This window comes from Chiloscyllium plagiosum, chromosome 21, assembly GCF_004010195.1.
Source record: "Chiloscyllium plagiosum isolate BGI_BamShark_2017 chromosome 21, ASM401019v2, whole genome shotgun sequence".
Classification (NCBI taxonomy): Eukaryota; Metazoa; Chordata; class Chondrichthyes; order Orectolobiformes; family Hemiscylliidae; genus Chiloscyllium; species Chiloscyllium plagiosum.
In genome coordinates, this window is record NC_057730.1 from 30,389,027 (window position 1) to 30,407,601 (window position 18,575).

The 18,575-nt window shown below is 41.5% G+C and overlaps 1 protein-coding gene across 2 annotated transcripts in view; it reads right to left on the reverse strand.

Annotated features, from left to right (window-relative positions):
• Nucleotides 1–12,282, reverse strand: part of LOC122560707 (interleukin-21 receptor-like) — a 58,305-nt gene extending 46,023 nt beyond the window's left edge. Inside the window, exons 1-3 of one of the 2 annotated variants that reach the window (XM_043711653.1) lie at nt 11,503–12,282; nt 9,268–9,349; nt 5,965–6,073 (exon numbers count right to left, since the gene is read on the reverse strand). In XM_043711653.1, coding sequence (XP_043567588.1) covers nt 5,965–6,073; nt 9,268–9,337 — 179 coding nt within the window. In that variant the 5' untranslated portion in view covers nt 9,338–9,349; nt 11,503–12,282. Of the gene's footprint in view, nt 1–5,964; nt 6,080–9,267; nt 9,350–11,502 lie in introns of both variants that reach the window. The other variant, XM_043711652.1, reaches the window with a different exon arrangement.
• Between the last annotated feature and the right edge of the window lie 6,293 nt (nt 12,283–18,575).

The following is an 18,575-nucleotide window of genomic DNA, read 5'->3' on the forward strand; positions in this document are numbered from 1 at the left end:
GCAAGGTTTATAAATTGACTTGTACTAGATGGAGAAAGGTACTTGGGTGGAGTTTGACTGTGCTGCACTGTCCACACCACAATGACATTAACTCTGCATAAGCAGTATTTCAAGCACAGTTTGAGATCTCAGGGGAAACCGCAACATCAGAACTCATGCCTCTAAACAATTAGCCTGATTTCAAATATATTAACAAGCTCAGTCTCTCTACCAGATTGCCAAAAATCTGCTTATCAACAGCTTGTGTGATCTTTTTGATCTGTGTCCATCTACACACTCATCTATTGTCTCCCACTTTCTCTCGCTATCCATTGCTGTCCTCCAATTATTCTGTTGCTCTCTGTCCATTCATTCCTCCTTTCTGTTTGTCTCCATTTTTATCTGTCTATCCCCATCTTGATCCAACTGCTGCCTAGATATTCACATGCGCTTTGGGTGTGCAGAATTCAGAGCTCCACAAACCTTAAAAATGTTTCCCTGAGTATTTAGTCCAAGGAGTGGACTATATTAGAGTCAGGCAGTAATCTTGAATGTAGTGAGGAAGATGTCAGGTGCAGAGGGAGGCAGGGCAGAAGGCTTGATCAAGGCTCCAGTATTGAATCCAAAATTTGAAAAGAAAGAATAAAACATCAAAAGTCCCTCCATCTCTCACCATTCACACCCTCACACACTCCCCATGTCAATCCATGCCTACATATTCCACCATACATGCTGTACTAACCATCTATCATCCTTTGCCAGCCCATACTCCAGTTACCTTCCCCCCCCCCCCCCCCCCACCCACCTACTTACAATCATTCATATCTTCCAAGCTAATCTACGGCCTGTACCTATCAACCTTTTGGCCATTTATAGCTCTTAGGTCAGCCTGGTTTCAAACCATCACAATCCAGGGAAAACTCAACAGGTCTGACAGCATCCGCGAAGAGAGAAACAGAGTTAACCTCTCAAGTCTGCAGATTCAGTTCTGAAGAAGAGTCATAGCTGACTTGAAATGATAACTTGGTTTCTCTGCATTGATGCTGCCACACCTGCTGGGTTTATCTAATATTCTCTGTGTTTTTTTAAACAGATTTCCAATATCCACTGTATTTTGCTTTGACTTATGAAAATTCATGATATCTATCCATCTACTACATCAATTTTCCCATTATTCACCAAGGGCAGATTCCATAAACCATGCAGAGATGAGATAAAAATAAAGACCTCATAAATAAAGCTCCAGTTGTCTATTGCAGACTTCACTATATTGAAAAAAACTCATGCATGAAAGCACATTTCTTACATTTGCATTCCTTTGATAACAAAGCCTTATAACAACAAACATTCAAATGTATAGTGCACTTTAAAGGATCTATAAACACTTATATCATTCAATGTAACAATGTAGCAAGCACCCCAGCAATAATGGACAGTTATGAACTCAGTAATGCAGCTCTAATTTAATTATTGAACCCTTCAGGCTATGTTAACAAAGTGAGAAAACAAGCATTGTTTCAAAAGAAACACTTCAGACCTTTTTTGCTTTTACAAAGATCTAAGGGAGTTTCAAAAGCTTGACAGCTTCCTTTGACAGTGCTTTTGAAAATTCTCTGACTTTTTTGATTAATTATTTTGACTTGTTTGTTGATAATTACAACGAGCTTTACAGTAAATGAGTTTATGCACTTTTTACATATATTCACGTCTACTTTTAACAATTCCAAAAGGCACTTTACCTCCCCCAGAGGGAACATGACCTTTCCCACATTCAACCTGGGACCACATTCAAAATTCTATTTACTCTTTCCTTAAAGTTCTTAAATGACACCACTTAAAACACTCTTTTGGTAAGCATTCCAAAGACTTACAAACCTCAGAGAAAATATTACCCTTTGTCTGTCTCAAATGAAGACCTCTTATTTTTGCACTTTGTTCCCTAGTTCTGTCATCAGCAGAACAAATCTTCTTTAAGCTACTTCTAAATCATTTATATCCTTTGTTAAGCAAGATGTCGACTCACTCATATGCTGCAGAATAGTATGAAAATATTCCTACATTTATCTTCCATTCCTCGAGCAATAATATTCCACTGGCTTTTCTAATCACTTGCTGTACTTGCATTCCAAACTTTTTTGATTCATGTAGCAGGATGCCCAGATCCCTGTGCACCTCAGGGTTCTACAATTTCTCTCCATTTAACTAATCTGCTGCTTTCCTATTCTTCTTGCCAAAGTGGACAAATACACATTTTTCCACATTCGTCACCATTTACCAAAGTTTTGCTGACTCACTTATCCTAGCTACATCCCTTTGTCCACATGCCTTATGCCCTGTTCACAACCTGCATTACTAACTATCTTTGTATCATCAACAGGTTTAGCGACTGTATATTTATTCCTTCATCCGGATAAAACTCGAGTTGAGGCATCTGATAATTTAAATGGCCAGCTGTCTCTGTGAAATGCAGGTAGATGAAATATGAACTGGCCTACCACATGAAAATGACAAGTAACATGCTCTAGGTGGAGGGGGAGATTTGTACTTTCTGGGCTCATCCCTAATTTAGCCAAAATGGAGGGGGTCTCCTTCATCTTTCTCTGTTGTGGTGAAAAATCTGGGCCTTGAAATCACTGCTTCCTGCTTTAGCTCAGTTACTCCCTTATCTTGTAGTCTGGGTGATGTCCTCAGCCCTTCACCTGGTGTCCCATTGCAATGATTTCAATTGATGTGCTGCAGAAGCATGAAAAGGTGATAAGTGTACTGCAAAATCTTTGAGAAGCAGCACTGCTTTACTTTAAGCATCAAGGCTGTATCCATGCTTCTGATCTCCTCTGGAGCCTCGTTGTCTATTACTGAAGGTAGTATCTGCTGACCCTATCGACAGCACTTAGAAAACTCTCCAGAGCTTTGCATGCATAGATTTCCAAGATTGCACTAGCATGGAGAATTGATACCGTTCATGTACAGGAGAAGGGAAATCTGCTCAGTTATGCAGTCCGCTTGCATATACGTAGGGCCAAAGCATTAGGCATGCACAATGATGTTGGGCCATATCTTCAGGATGAGAAGAATTTGCACATGCACAGTAAAGAGGTGTGCAGTTGAAATGACTGATCTGACAAGCTGTCTGCTCACATTTCCTTGTTAGCGCAATTTTACAATTAATATTTTTGGATTTTCTTTTAGTCGTGCTACAGATATAAGTGTTAGATTCTAACAAAATATGAGTTTCTTGCCATAAGACCCAATTCCCCTGCTAATTCAGTCAATGAAACATCTCAACCCAAAGATAAAACAGCATGAACTGTTCAGAGACAGTTTAAAGAGAGCTAACTGGCAAAGATGAGGGCTGAGTATCAGAATTTATTGCTACAAACTGAGGCACTTTGGTTATTGGGGTGGTGGGGCAGGGAGGAAGGTTCTCTCCCAAATTCACAAGCTCCGGTGAAAACTGAGAGTTTTCAACAATGCATGAACTGCTTTATGAAGAGTTACTGTCTGCTGATTACCATTGGCAAATCTCAATGCCGTTTGAGTGAGCCAAATTACTAAAGATGCAGGGCAAAAATAAGACGATCTTGACCATCACAGATAAATTTCAAGATTTCAGCTCAGAACTGTGACTTTGGCAAGAGACAATGACAGGGGGTTCACTTGAGATGTTCCCAGTAGCTTCAGCAGTGGCTAATGCAGCTTTCATGGTGTACACCCTCCTATTCAAAAACTGCAAAACATTGCAAGAGAAGTTCAATTTCTACTTACCCTCAACAAATATATAAGACTATGACTCAACACATGATTTGTTAGTTCACGATCTACTGATTCATCACAAAAACTAATGGTAAAATAAAAAGAGGAATATGCACAGCTATAGATGGACCACACATTGAAGTTGAGGTTTGGAGAGGTGGCTTTGTATGTGTTTTGGCTGACTGTGGCACGTGATTATCTGATGATCCCTGACCATACTATTGCTGTACTCCTGCCATTTGCAACCACATATGTCTGCGAGGTAGTATTTTCAATATTGGCATATATGACAAACAACACGAGAGAGCAAGATCTGAAAGCTCTACACACATCAGCCCAAGTTTCCCACTGACCCAGTAAATTGCAATTTACTCAAATTTGTGTTTTGCTGTGATCCATTGCTTGTGAATAGTTAGAAATAATTGAGTTGAGCAGGTTTTGAAAATGTGTCGGTGCTCACAGTTGAAGACAGTATGATTTTGCCAGTGGATTTGAAACATTAATGCTTTTGATCCTTCTTCAATTTGTTGCATGTACTATGTTGCAAACCTCTCCAGTTAGGCCATAACCAGAGTAAATGAAAAAAATGTGATGTTTATGAACAACCAATTCAGATGAAAAATACGGGTGTCCTATGGAATTGTTTGTATCATTGAAGTGTGCCCTGATATTGAAAAGGTTAGGAACTGCTGCCATATTGGACCGCTGATTCTCTGATGCCCTATGGGTTGTTCATCTGGAGCCCTGTGAAGTTGGTTGCCCATCCCTTTATGCTGAATTGCACTGTGGCTGTACCCTGCTGTCCTATGGGACAATGCCCATAATCTGGTGGTATTCTGCATTATGTGTTAGCCGTCTACCCATATGTGATACATGGCTCTTCCATGGGTTTCTTGCATTCTGCAACTGCACCTTTCTCCTGCTTTCCAGTACTTTGGTTCTGGATCTATTCCCTTGTTCCTTACCATGGTACCATGTGAGACTGGATCCTTTCTCTGGTGTCTTGCCATATGAGACTGGGACTTTTCATCAAGGGTTTTGGGCTTTCACCTGATGCCTGTGTGGGGTTGTTTCCATTCCTTGATAACCTGTGGAGCTGAGCCCTTCCCCTATTGGCCTGCCCTAGAGGTAATTGGTGTTTCTTTTGGTATCAATCCTATTGGATTGAGTTATTGTCTGGTGTGTGTACTTTAACTGGTGTCCTGAATTACAGAACTGTGCTTCTCTGCTGATTCCCAGAAAACTGCTTCCTGGCGTTCTGCCTTCAAGACTGGACTACATCATTGGCACCCCTACACAGGTGCTCTATCTGTGGATCTGGGCCTTCTCCTTGCTATATTAGGTCACCTCTGAAATTATGGCCTTCCTCAGCTGTCCTTTGAAACTGGGTGCACTGTGGGGCTGGGCCCTTTACCTGGAAGAATGGGTTTGACAGGATGAATGGTGGTACACAGTCTGTGTGTGTGTCTATTCAAAGATATTAAACTGACAATTAAACTTAACAAAAAGTTCAATCAGCAGCTAATGGCTCTGGGAGTCTATTGCTATGAAAAGGTCTGCTGCTGCCTGATTTCATCACAAGAATGAGTGCATATGATTGATATATGAGTGTGTAAATCAATAGCTAGTAACGGGGCACAGTGATAGCAGTCCTTATCCTGGATCAGGAAGAACAGGTTCAAACCCAACCTGCTCCAGAGGTGTGTAATAACATCTCTGAATAAATTACTTAGGAAAAATAGGTTAAATAGAAATAAAACTAGTGATGGGGCTATTGTGGCTCAATAATAATGTCATTACCTCTGATCTAGGAGACATGGGTTCAAACCCCAACTGCTGCAGAGATGTGTGATAACAGTTTTGAAAGGCTACTTAAGAGGGAAAAGTATCCAACAGCCAGTGATGCAAGAACAAATGCTGTAACAGCCAGCGGAGTAAAAGTATGCGAGGCAGCAATGAATTACAAAAGTGTAATTAACGTGACAGCAAGTGACCATAACAAGAAGCAACGCAAGTGTGTGCCATCTGACAGTGAGTGGTGTGTAAAAGAATGAGCGAATGGGAGTGAATGATGCAACAACAAGTGATATAACAATGAATTATGTAATGGTGATGGAAGAGGGAGTGAGCTATCAGTATGTAATGTGTAAGATTTCTTTGCTGCTTAATTTATTATTTGTTCCACTACACCAAAGATGTGACTGCTGTGAGAGGGAATAGTTCTATACTTACGATACTGCAGTAAGATGGTATGAAACTCGAGGCTCAAGTGGGACTGGAACTTTCCAGATGCATGTTATGTGCTCCAAGTAGTCAGTGAAACAGGTTAGACCACCACAACCTGTAGCTTGGAAGGAATGATTGGAAGAAGTTATTATTAGGGACTTAGTTTCCATTCACCTCTGAATTTATTAACTCTTATTGGGATACAGATTCCCCCTTCCATTAATACCTCAGATGTTAAGGATCCATTGTTATTTGTAAGAGTTTGTTATGCATATGATAGCTGCTGCATTTGCCAACATGACAGCACCCCCTGCAAAAAATAACTCATTGTGTTTGAGAGACCCAAGAAGATAAGGGGTTTATTTATGCAAATAAAATATTTCATACAAATTGACTTTTCTCTGTAACTGTCATAAGCAGCACATGAACCAATTGTTTAAATATCTTCTACAATTATAGGGCTCAAGTGCTGGCATCCATCTCCCACACTGAACAGTGCTCTCCCAAGCAGGAAACTTGGTCCTCAGCCATGACTAACGTGTATTATTATTATCCTGTTAAGTTCATCATTCCCCTATTTGTATGGAAGATGATTTACTGGAAGCTCCTACAGTGTCAGGGTCATAACATTTTACAGCACAGAAAGAGGCCATTCAACCCATATCTGTACTGAATCTCTGAAATACATATCCAATTATTCCCATTGATTTGTCTTTTCCCCAGTTAGCCCATTACACCTGTGATGGCTCTTTGAAAATGAATACTTTAACAATATTTCCTCACTTTTTCATACCACGCCTGTTCAGATAACCTAGGATCCTTCATGCTTTAGAAAAACTGACTTATTACCTATCCTAGGTAAAGACAAGGACTGCAGATGCTGGAAACCAGATTCTAGAGTAGAATGGTGCTGGAAAATCACACCAGTTCAGGCAGCATCCGAGGAGCAGGAAAATCGACGTTTCAGGCAAAAGCCCTTCATCAGGATTACCTGTCCTCCCAATGTTATAAATGTATGTACCTGACCCCAGCATTCTTTGCTTTTTTAGAGTTTTAGCATCTGATAAATCTTTCATCTTATTTACATTTCACAGTGCATTAAATTTTATGTGCCTTCTATATTTCCTATCAAACATTTATCCCTCTACTAATGTTAATCAAACATGATCTGGTCCATTATCTCATTGCCAATATGGGAGTTTTGTGTGAAAATTGGTTGTTGTGATTGCCTGCAAAACAATGATGAATACATTTCAAAAGTACCTAATTGGCTGTGAAGTGCTTTGGGATATGTTGAAAATTTAAATAATGCTGTATAAGTGCAAAATATTTATTTCTTTATCTATCTCATCTTCAGTTAACTATATTCTTTATTCTTCTGCAACTGTTGGCTTCATTGAATACCCACTATAGCCCAAGTCCAGATCATTTACTTATATTGAGATGAGCAATCAACCTAACATGGACCTTTGAGCAACACTGTTATTTATATCTTCCAGTCTGAAAAACATTAACTACTATTATTTAATGTCCTCAAATTTACATCCTACCCTCGTTGCTTAAATTTCTTCTATAATATTATACAACTTGTTTTTAACATGTGTCCAAGGTGATATATCAAACATCTTTCCCCATATAATTCCATCTCACAAACACACTCTTCATACCCCTCAACCATACCTGTTGATCTTCTTCTTATATCCCTTAACTCTGATGGTCACCTTATTTTCATAACCACAATCTCATCCTCAACTTTCTGAAGAAATGAAGAGACAAATAATCTTTTGACCTAACTTGCTTCTTCAATAACCTATACTGATTGTTTTTTCTGTTGCATTAAAATGTCCCCAGACTTTCTTAATTCAAACCCTGTAATGCAGTGAATAAATAAATGAAGTGATTTAGAGGCTGAAGTACAATTGACAGGTCAGTATTGCTTATATATAAAACAGCAAATATAAAGAATGAGCCATCGGCTGGAATCTAATTGAGAAATTTGGTAGTTTATATATAGCAAACTGCCTAACCAGTTGTGAGTTAATGGTGGGAATATAATCAAGGAGTTCAGTAATTTCTCTATAGAATAATAGATACCCAAAAGTGAGTTACAGACTGGAATATAATCAAATAATTTGGGGACGGGATACAGAATTGAATATTAAATGATATCCAAGAATGGGTTAAGGGTGAATAGAAGGGCTTGTGTGATTTTCACAGAGCAGCACATTCCCAGGAATGAAGTACAAACTGAATTTATTTTGGAGAGGTTTGGGAGTTTGGGCGACAGATAACCAGGAATGAGTTCTCGACTGGAATAAGATTGAATTGAAGTGTTTATGTATAGAGTAATTAATTCCCAAAGTGAATTAAAGTTGGCACTGTGATTGGGGTGGTGTTGGGCTTTACATTTAGAATAATAACTAGATGAATCCAGTTGAGTGGTTTGACAGGGGTTTGTGAAGGATAGTGTATCAGAATGAGGCTCACAGTACATTCTTAATAGGGAGTTGGATAAGCTGTGTGTAGGTGATAATAGAACTAATACGTATGAATGGAACAGGCTAAGGTGAATGATGGTAAAACTGGTATCTAAGAATGGGCACAGTATATTCTATTCAGAATATTAACCACTATTGTTTGTTTAAAACACGATTGCTGAGTATTATTGACTGAAGCGCATTAAACAGAGTAAAAATATGATTGTTTTCAATTGGAGCACAAACAGTGGTGCATCTTTTCATTGGTGTGATGAATATAATGCTGATGGTAGAGTTAATACATTTTGTTCTTGCAAAAACCATTGACCTAGCGGTAACAGAAGGCAAGATTCCAAAAATTGCAGTAGTTTGATTGTTAATTGTATATATTAAGGTTATGTGAATACAGGAGGTCATTCACTGGATTTAAAGAGATAGTTCTGTCATTGAAATGAGTTGTAAGATTATGATCTATACATTTGTAATGTTTAACTTTCTGAATAAATCTAAAACTATGTAAGGATTGGCTTTAGGTCTCTTCCTTCAACTGTTGTCAGAGATGTTTAAGAATTGCATCCACAGTGTATTGATTTTATTTCCCTCAGAGGTTTAAAGTTAGTTACCACTCTATCCTCTCCCACCAATATGTTTGTGGGCCTCCTAGAGCGCTGCTCAGACTCCTATATGTTTCAGACAAGAACAGCCCCATAATTGGGAAGATCCAATCACATTATTGCCATGAGCACTTCTCATGGACCCATTAAGATCTACCCACCAGTGACAGGATAGCACAAAGGAAATTCAACCCAAAATGATATTTGTCTAAACTTACTGCAGTGTGACCATTTACACAGGAGAAGGAAGGGGACTAAGGCCAGCAGGGTACTCCAGGGACAGCTCATTATGGGGACTTCCTGTGGAGAAAAAGCACAACATTTAATACCAGGGTCATCTGCTTGTGAATTACAAATCAGTCACAACACCAAATCATCAGGCAATAATTAATGATCATAAAATGACACACACACACACACACAAGATGATTGTCAAGCAGCAATGAGGCAGCAGTACTTGGAGTCTTGAAGAGAACATAAGATTTGCAGACATAATAATAGAAGGATATGATTTTGAATGTGAGTTACATAGAATGGAGAGAGGTGAGGGTAAAGTTTATGGAGGATGCAAGGCTGTGTACATTAACAGACTAATACAGTGATGTGTAATAGAGAGTGGGACAAGCTATTTGTGGAACTAGTATGGGTGAAATGAACAGGCTATATGAATTTTGTAAAACTGATGTCTAACAGTGGGATGTGCTCAGTGTAATAATGCTGGAGGAGCTGGTATCTAAGAATGGAACAGTCTGTGTGTGTAGTTGACAGGGAGTTGATATCTGGGAATGAGATAGGTTGTATGTGTATATAATGGAAGTGGAACAAGCTGTGTGTTTGTAATGAAGGAATTGGAACAAATGGATGGAACTCATTACTCTGGACGTTTAGGTTTACTGACAATGTCTGCCAGCTCTAATAAGATTGTCTATCATTGACATTAATCTTTCTTATAAACTACCTAAACACAGCACAATATAGAATTCATAGCTAAGTAATTATTATTGCCGAGTCGTATGAACATTTCAGACAGTGGCTCTTTCACTGCTGATTACTTAACTTTGATTAAATTTGGAGTAAAGTATTTGAAAGCTTGGTCTAGAGTAGCAGTGGGACTGGGGAGTTAGGTATGACAATGGTAGCTGTCAGGATTTCTCAGTATTGGTAGTTGAGCCAATCTTAGGTTTGATTTGGTTTCACCCTCTGTTCAGAAGGGTTTGCAGCTCATTTCGTATTGCTGCTGTCTTTGAATTAAAAGCTTAGTGTTTGAATCTTAATCCAGCACTGGTTAGCCTTGATGTTTTAATAGGTTGATAGCCAGCCTATTAATCCTTCCAAAACTCCTCAATATTATCCAAACGGGGAAAATATGTGTGACTATAGCAAATAAATAACTCCCCCAACTTATGACAGTGGAAGAAGCTATCTGTGGCCTTTGCTATTTCTCCAACCTATGGACAATAATAGTCGAACAATGGTGTTGGGAACGATTCGGCGTGCAAGTTGCTCACAGATGAAATCTGCCAATTTAAGCAAATGGCAATCTGCTCTCCAATGTCGAACAGTGGGTTGCTGGAAAAGAACAGCTGATCATCCGAGGAGCAGGAGAATCGACCTTTCGAGCATAAACTCTTCATTAGGAATGAGGGGGCACCTAGTAATACAACCTCATCCTCTCTCGGAGACTGTTCCAAAAAAAAAACCTCCCAGGTCGTCGGTGCACAAAGTGCATACCACTATAGCCAGAACAGTCACTGATGTTTGTTCCCGCACGGGGAAAGGCCTTTCGGGCTATCGTATCGGCGCCTGGCATTAAGCATCTATTCTAATTCCATTTTACTGCACTTGGCCCGCAACTGTGTAAGCTATGGCGATTCTCGGGTTTATTTAAAGAAACCAAAGCAAATTAATCTCCTTCCCTGACCTCCAGTGCGATTCTATCCACTCTCCCAGTTTTCCCAGGATCCCACTGGGGCTCTGAACTGAACATTTGTGTACATTTATGACTCAGTCGATTCGGCGGTAATGTGTCAGTTTGAAGTTCTCTGGTCTGGCTCACTTTTAGAGTCGCCGTCAGGGAATTCAACTTGGTGTCAACACAACCTGCCCTTACTGAATTACCTATGGATCTTCGCCAATTTTGTTGGTGTCACTCACTCATCCTTCATTCGGGGAAATAAAATAAAAATTCCAATCGGCTTTGTTGGTATCGGAAATTGAGACGTTTTTTTGTACAGAAAAATCTTTTGTACCATTGCTGATGAAAACATGACAAGGCTCATGTTTACATAGCAGTCTGTAATAACTCAGCTGGTCGGATCAAGGGAGTGAAAGCAGGAATTACGGAAGCTTTTGAAAGCAAAACCACGGCGATCTCTGGCCAGCAGCCTTGGTCTCTGCGGTGAAGGGGCCGACTGGAAATTACAGCCACATTCCAGTTCCTCGGAAACACTTACCAGATTCCGAATCCGTCGTCAGCTGCCAGTGAGTCAACAAAAGGGTGCCTCACTTTCCAAGTCCGTTTTTTGGCGGCAGTTTGCAATTCCAGAGGCATCTGCACGGCTCGCTCGAAGCTCCAGTTGTGTGTCGCTGATGCTGAATGGCCATAATCTCCTTCGGCCAAGAGTGAGAGCAAGGGGACTGGTCAGGTGCCAGCATGAGCAGAGGAGAGCAGCTGAAGCCCTTGCCTTTACATTTCACACTGTACACTACAGTACGAACATGGAACATTGAATTCGTTCTTACAGATCATTGACGTCACCTGTCATTAGATTGATCAAAGGTCAGGATGTGGTTAAAGGTTTAAACATGAGAAGCGGAGTGTCACAGGCCAGCTCATGTCATCATCATCTTCATTATGAGTGCAAGGCAATGGGCTGAAAGGGTTGGATTTTATATGCTGCGGCGCTTCAAAGATTGTCACTGTTACATTTTAGCCTTCCAGTGAGAGTTTTACTGGAACCACACTTCCTTGATTCTATACTGAAAACATGGGAGTGATCTGGCTAAAACATTGGTACCGTTTCCATTTTTGTTACATCTTTCAGAAAAAAACTGCAAGGAGCCTCACCCAAGTTGAGCTGTTAGTGCCACTCTGGGGACCTGATAGGGTAGCCAAGCTGCGCACAGCATGATCCCACAAGCGCTGCCAACCTGAAGAACGATTTTGTTTATAGTGGGTATTAATTGAGGGAGGACGGGGTGGACACTTTAATGCCGCCAATCTGAACAAGCCGTTGACACACAGGCTTAATGAAACCACCAACTGCACCTAACGACCCCTCCCCCACAAGGAAGCTTGCACTGAGAAGATGTTTAACCTTCTCCATGTTTTAACTGTGGTGCAGTGAGTTAAAACAAGAACTGTTGCACCTGGTGAAAACAAGAAGCAACAAAATAACTTGTTGCATTGGGCAATGAAGGATGATTCCAGTAATGTTTACAGTAATGTTTACAGTAATACTCAAAGCTCGATCCACGGCGGAGCTTGTTGAATCCAATGAGACCTGCCCCTCACTGAAGGCGCTGTCCGACAACTTGAATGTGAAAGACCCAGTAGGAACTTCACCCATTCCGCCTCCTTCCTCACTCATTCCCCCCTCCCCACCTCCCCTCCATCAGCATGTGCACCGCACAGTGCAATGGGACCCAGGAAAGTCCCTCCTGGTTAAATGATCTTAGTCCAGATGGCAAGAAGGGAGGAGGAGGAACTTTCACTGAATGTGTATCTCTGGCCCAGGGAAAATGGGAAAGAATCAAAATCCGTCCACCCGTTCCTAACTATTCACCCCCAACAGAAACTGTGTTGGTTGGGGTGGTATAATGGTTGTGACTGTGACCAGTAATCCAGGGAATTTACATTCTCAAACCCGCCATGGCAGTTTGATTATATAGATTCAGTGATTACGAAGTTTCATAAAATAAACAGTGACTTAATCCTGTCCTTTCGGCCTACGTAATGACGTTAGTCCTAAGGCAATGTGGTCAATTCTTAACTGCCCTCATGTTATGTTCTAGCTAAGTCACTCACTTTGTGTTGGGGTAACGAGATATCAGTATTAACCAACAGCCCACATCCAACATTGAGGGTGAGGTGAAGGATTGAGGGTGGCTGTGCCTGAGGAGGAGGGCAGAGGGAGCAGCAGGAACACTGTTGGCCTTGTATACTGTAGTGCAGCTGGCCAACTTCGTTAGATACAGCTGCACTAATTCTGCACCGACACACACACACACTGCAGCTCTTTGCACAGCTTCTCATTGAAGAACTGTAAGATGTTCAGCACCGATAGCTCGAGAACTCACTCGTCTTTGCAAAACCGCAGCAACACAAAAAATAAGCCCACACAAGTCCTAATTATAGTTTTAGAAAGTCAGATGGAAAGACACAATCAGAGCCAGTATTCTAGGGGATTGCAGGACGGGGGAAAGCCAATCAACGTGAGAACAAGTTAAAATGGTTTATCATCTATTAATGGAACAGACAAGACCATCTGGTAACGGCAGTGCAGTCGTTCATGTCACTAACAAACACAGACTCCAACTGTTCCCCCATCGCCTCTCTCGAAACCCCCGCTCCATATTGACAAAGGGTATCAGTGGGCGTTTCTGTCCTTGGACCCCCTGCATGGACAGTTTTGTTTAGTCAGAACTAACCGTGAGTGATCGAGGGAAACCTTCACAGGTGGGTCCTCCGCCAGACATGATGGCTAGTTGCAGGACCAATGTCATTTTCCCCCACGAACAATGGGGAGGTTCAGTAAGTAAACTGGGTGGATCCCGGGGTAAAAACAATGACTGCAGATGCTGGAAACCAGATTCTGGATCAGTGGTGCTGGAAGAGCACAGCAGTTCAGGCAGTATCCAAGGAGCAGCGAAATCGACGTTTCGGGCAAAAGCCCCGGCCTGTTCGTATTCTCCTTTGACAGTCTACACATGAATGCAGGAGGTTATGATCAATAAGTTCTTAGATAACACAAAAATGGGGCTGTAAATAGCTAAGAGGAAAGTCTTAGAATACAGGACAATGTGGATGGACTGGTCGGATAAGCTGAACCATGACAAATTGAATGTAACCCTGAAAAGTGTAATGTGATGTATGTTTGGAGAAAGTGACAAGTTCAGGAAGTAGGTGATGAATGCTAAGACGTAGGGAGGGTCAGAGGAATCTTGATGCGCACGTCGGTCGACCCTTGAAGGCAAAGGATAGCTAAGCAAGGTGGTTAAGAAGCTTTCTGGAAACAGCTTTATGAATCAAGACATTGAATACACTTACAAGGAGGTTATGATGGAGCTCTATAAAACATTATTAGGCCACTGTGTGCAGTTCTGGTTACTACACGTTTGGAAGGATATAATTGCACGACAGGGGGTTGCACCAGAGATTCACCAGGATACAAACAGAAACATAGAAACTAGGAGTAGGTTAGGGCTAGGCTATTCAGCCATTTGTGTCTGCTTCCTATTCATTCGGGCCATTGCTGATTATTCAATTCAACAGACTGTTCCTGCTTTCCCCCAATATTGTTTTATCCCTTTCGTCCCAAGTGCTATATCCAACTCCTTCTTGAAATCATACAATGCTTTAGCCTCAGATTTCAGAGGCTCAACACTCTCTGGGTAAGGAAATTTCTCTTCATCTCATAACTGGTTTATCCCTTAGCCTTAGACTTCAACTCTTGCTTCTGGACCTTGCTGTCATCAGGATCAACCTTCCTGGATCTACCCTCTCTATGCGATTTGGAATTTTATAGGCTTCTAAGGGATGTTCCCTCATTCTTCAGTACTCCAGGAAATATAATCCAAATTAGATTAGATTAGATTCCCTACAGTGTAGAAACAGGCCCTTCAGCCCAACTGGTCCATACCAACCCTTCAAAGAGTAACCCACCCAGACCCATTACCCTCTGACTAATGCCCCTAACACTCTGGGCAATTTAACATGGCCAATTCACCTGAGCTGCACACTTTTGGACTGTGGGAGGAAACCTGAGCACACGGAGGAAACCCACGCAGACACTGGGAGAATGTGCAAACTCCACACAGTCAGTCGCCCGAGGCTGGAATCAAATCTGGGACCCTGGTGCTGTGAGGCAGCAGTGCAAACACTGAGCCGTACATCAGTCCTGCCATCCCAGGAATTAGTCTGGTAAACCTTGCCTGTATCCTCTCTACACCAAGAACATTTTTTCTCAAATAAGGGAACCATAAATATACACAATATTCCAAGTGAGGCCTCACTGAAGCCCTGTATAATTGTAGCAAGACATCCCTGTTTCTGTGGAGAAAGTGAGTACTGCAGATGCTGGAGATCAGAGTCAAGATATGGTGCTGGAAAAGCACAGCAGGAAAGGCAACATTTGAGGAGCAGGAGAATCGGGCATAAGCCCTTAATCGATAAGGGTGGGGGGAGGGGAAATGAGGAAACTGGTGAAATCCACATAAATCTGGTGTGGTCGCAGGGTCCCAATGCAGATTCTTCCTCCAGGTGTTGGGTGGTTAGGTTATGCTGAAGGAGGAGGCTCAGGACCTGCATGTCCTTGGTGAAGTGGGAGGGAGAGTTGAAGTGTTCAGTCAGGGGACAGCGGGGTTAGTTGGTGCAGGTGTCCCAGAGATGTTCTCTGAAATGATCTGCAAGTTGGCGTCCTGTCTCCTCGATGTAGAGGAGACATCGGGTGCAACGGATACAGGAGATGACATTTGTGGAAGTACAGGTGAGTTTCTGTCAGATGTGGAAGGATCCTTTGGGGCCTTGGGCAGAGGTGAGGGGGGAGGTGTGGGTGCACATTTTGCACTTGTTGTGGTGGCAGGGGAAGGTGCCAGGAGGGGGGATGTGGGCTGGTGGGAAGTGAGTCTGCTTCAGGACTTGGCCCACCAGCCTACACCTGATGACATGATAAGCAAGATCATGCCTTAAAAGCTGTATCAACCTTGGAATGTGCCCAGTACCTAAGGCATAGTACATGGAGAAATGATAACTTTGAGCACAACAAAACTCACTGCCTCATCTTCAATAGTGCTAGTGTTTCGCAGACATCAACAGCTTGGGTCACTATAAAGCAAATGTTGAATGGCCAGTCACTTAAACATGTGGTTGCCAAGCAGATTTGAGCCTGAATGCTCTGAAATAAGTAGCTCACTTTAAGATCTCTGCAAGTCTCCGACCATGTTTCATGGTTCAAGTCGGAAGTGTGATGGGATAGATTTTGCTCACTGGAAGTAACAGCAACATTTTAAAACCATCTCTAACAGAGCATTTGCTTGTTTGATGTCCCAGCCACTATGGTTAATCTTCACTCTCTCCCTGACTGGTACACTATGGCTGTGATGTTTATGATCTACAGGATACAGAGCACCAACTCACCAAGTTCATCATACCTGGTTTCTAAAACTGAAAAAAAAAATCCTTCAGTACATAAGATATTTGGGCAGGAGTAGGCCATCTGGCCCCTCAAGCCTACTCCACCATTCAATAAGATTATGGCTTTTCATGGACTCCATTTACCTGTCCACTCACCATAATGCTTAATTCCTTTACTGTTCAATAATCTATCTATCTTTGTCCTAAAAACATTCAATAAGGTAGGCTCAATTGCTTCACTGGGCAGGGAATTCCACAGATTCACAACCCTTTGGGTGAAGACGTTCCTCTTCAACTCAATCCGAAATTTGCTCCCCCTTACTTTGCGGCTATGGTCCCTAGTTTCACCCGACAGTGGAAACAACGTCCCTGCTCCTATCTTATCTATTCCTTCATGATTTTATTTGTTTCTATAAGATTCCCCCCTCACTCTTCTCCAGTGAGAATTCTCAAATTCCAATGAGTATAGCCCTGGTCTACTCAATCGCTCCTCATAGGCTAACCCTGTTAACTCTGGAATCAGTCTAGTGAACCTTCTATATTGTGTGTTCAGCAGGGGGGAAGGCAGTTTTAGTTTCATTTTGAGTTCTGAGTGGTAACAGGATGTTTTGGTTGTTTACGTGCATTTTAATTAAAATGTTTAAATCCTTGAGGTGAACAGTTCAGTGCATGAGAGAAAAAAAGGTAGAAGTAAAATTAACTGTTATTACCTAGTAACAGGAGTTCAGTAAAGCAGAACCATTCAGCACAAAGAGCAGTGCGGCAAAAAATGATTTCAGTTAGAGAGAAGGGGTCTGAAATAGCAAGAGTGCTGTGAGTAGTAGTTTCCCAAGCATTTGGGGATGGTAAACATGTCCTGAGCTGCTTAGAAGAGAGAGAGAGAGAGAGCAGGATAGTTTATGGAAATGGAAATTAACTGAAGGTTGGTGTCATTCCTTTGAACAGAGTGAAGGTGTTGTGCGAAATTGTCACCGAATCTCCATTTGGTCTTGCCAATATAAAGGAAATTGCATTGTGAGCAGCAAATGCTAGATTGAGTGAAGTACAAGTAAATTGCAGCTTCACCTGGAGGGCCTTGGACAGTGACGAGGGAGGAGGTGAATGTTTTCATATTAAAGTTTCTGTCCTGGTCTTGCTGCAATGTTGCAACAAAGCACAACACAAGCTCAAGGAATAACAACTCATTTTCTGCTTAGGCACTTTCCAGCTTCTCAGATTCAATATTGAAATCCACAACTGCACAGCCCAAGATGTCTACAATTTCTCTTACATTGATTCCCCCTCACCTCCCCAACAGCTTGTCTTGTTTACTTTGCTCTCAGCCAGATGACCCATTTTCACCCTTCCACACCTAATTTATATTTATTTTACATCCCATTTTTCTTCCATCTCAATTAAGAACCCCTTTGTCTTTTGCACTGAGCCTCCACACTATCTGTTCCTCTCACTCTTCTTCTGCCTCTGTCAAAAGTATAAAATCACCACTTTTCAACCCTGTTCAGTTCTGAAGAAGTCATTATCATGACTCAAACCATTAACTCTTCCTCTCTCGCCACAAATGCTACCAGACTTGTTGAGTTTCTCCAGCTTTTTCTGTGTTTATTAACACTCAACTGCTTGTAGCAAGGCAGCTTAAAGTTACTTTCACTCTTTGTTTCACTTAAATAGGATCTAAATGACCTATTTGCTGTGTAGGCAAATTGCTAATATTATGACCATATTGTAACAGGGTGAGGGAAATTTCACAGCAGATGGATGCTAAATTCTATCTTTCAGTCCAACCTTCTCTTTCTCTCTGATAGACCCTTTAATTGTCAACATTTTGCTGACCTAGCAAAGTCACAGTTCCATCCCCAGTCTATATCAAATTTTTAAAGTTTTCATCTTCTCACATTCAATATTGAAAACTGTTGTATGATCTCCCATTATTTTTCTGAGGGGGAAAGCGTATTTCGCACAATTGGGATAGCTCACACTACTTACCACTGCACCCTGCAGACTCGCTTACATCTGAGTTCATCTGACACACTTCGTCTGAAAGACTTGTGTCCCCGGAGCCAGGATTAGTGTTGGGATCCTTCAGGCAGGAGCTACTTGCAGTTTGACAATATTTATATTTTGGTTGTCAACACACATGAGGAAATCATGTGAAAGAAATAAAATAAATTCTTC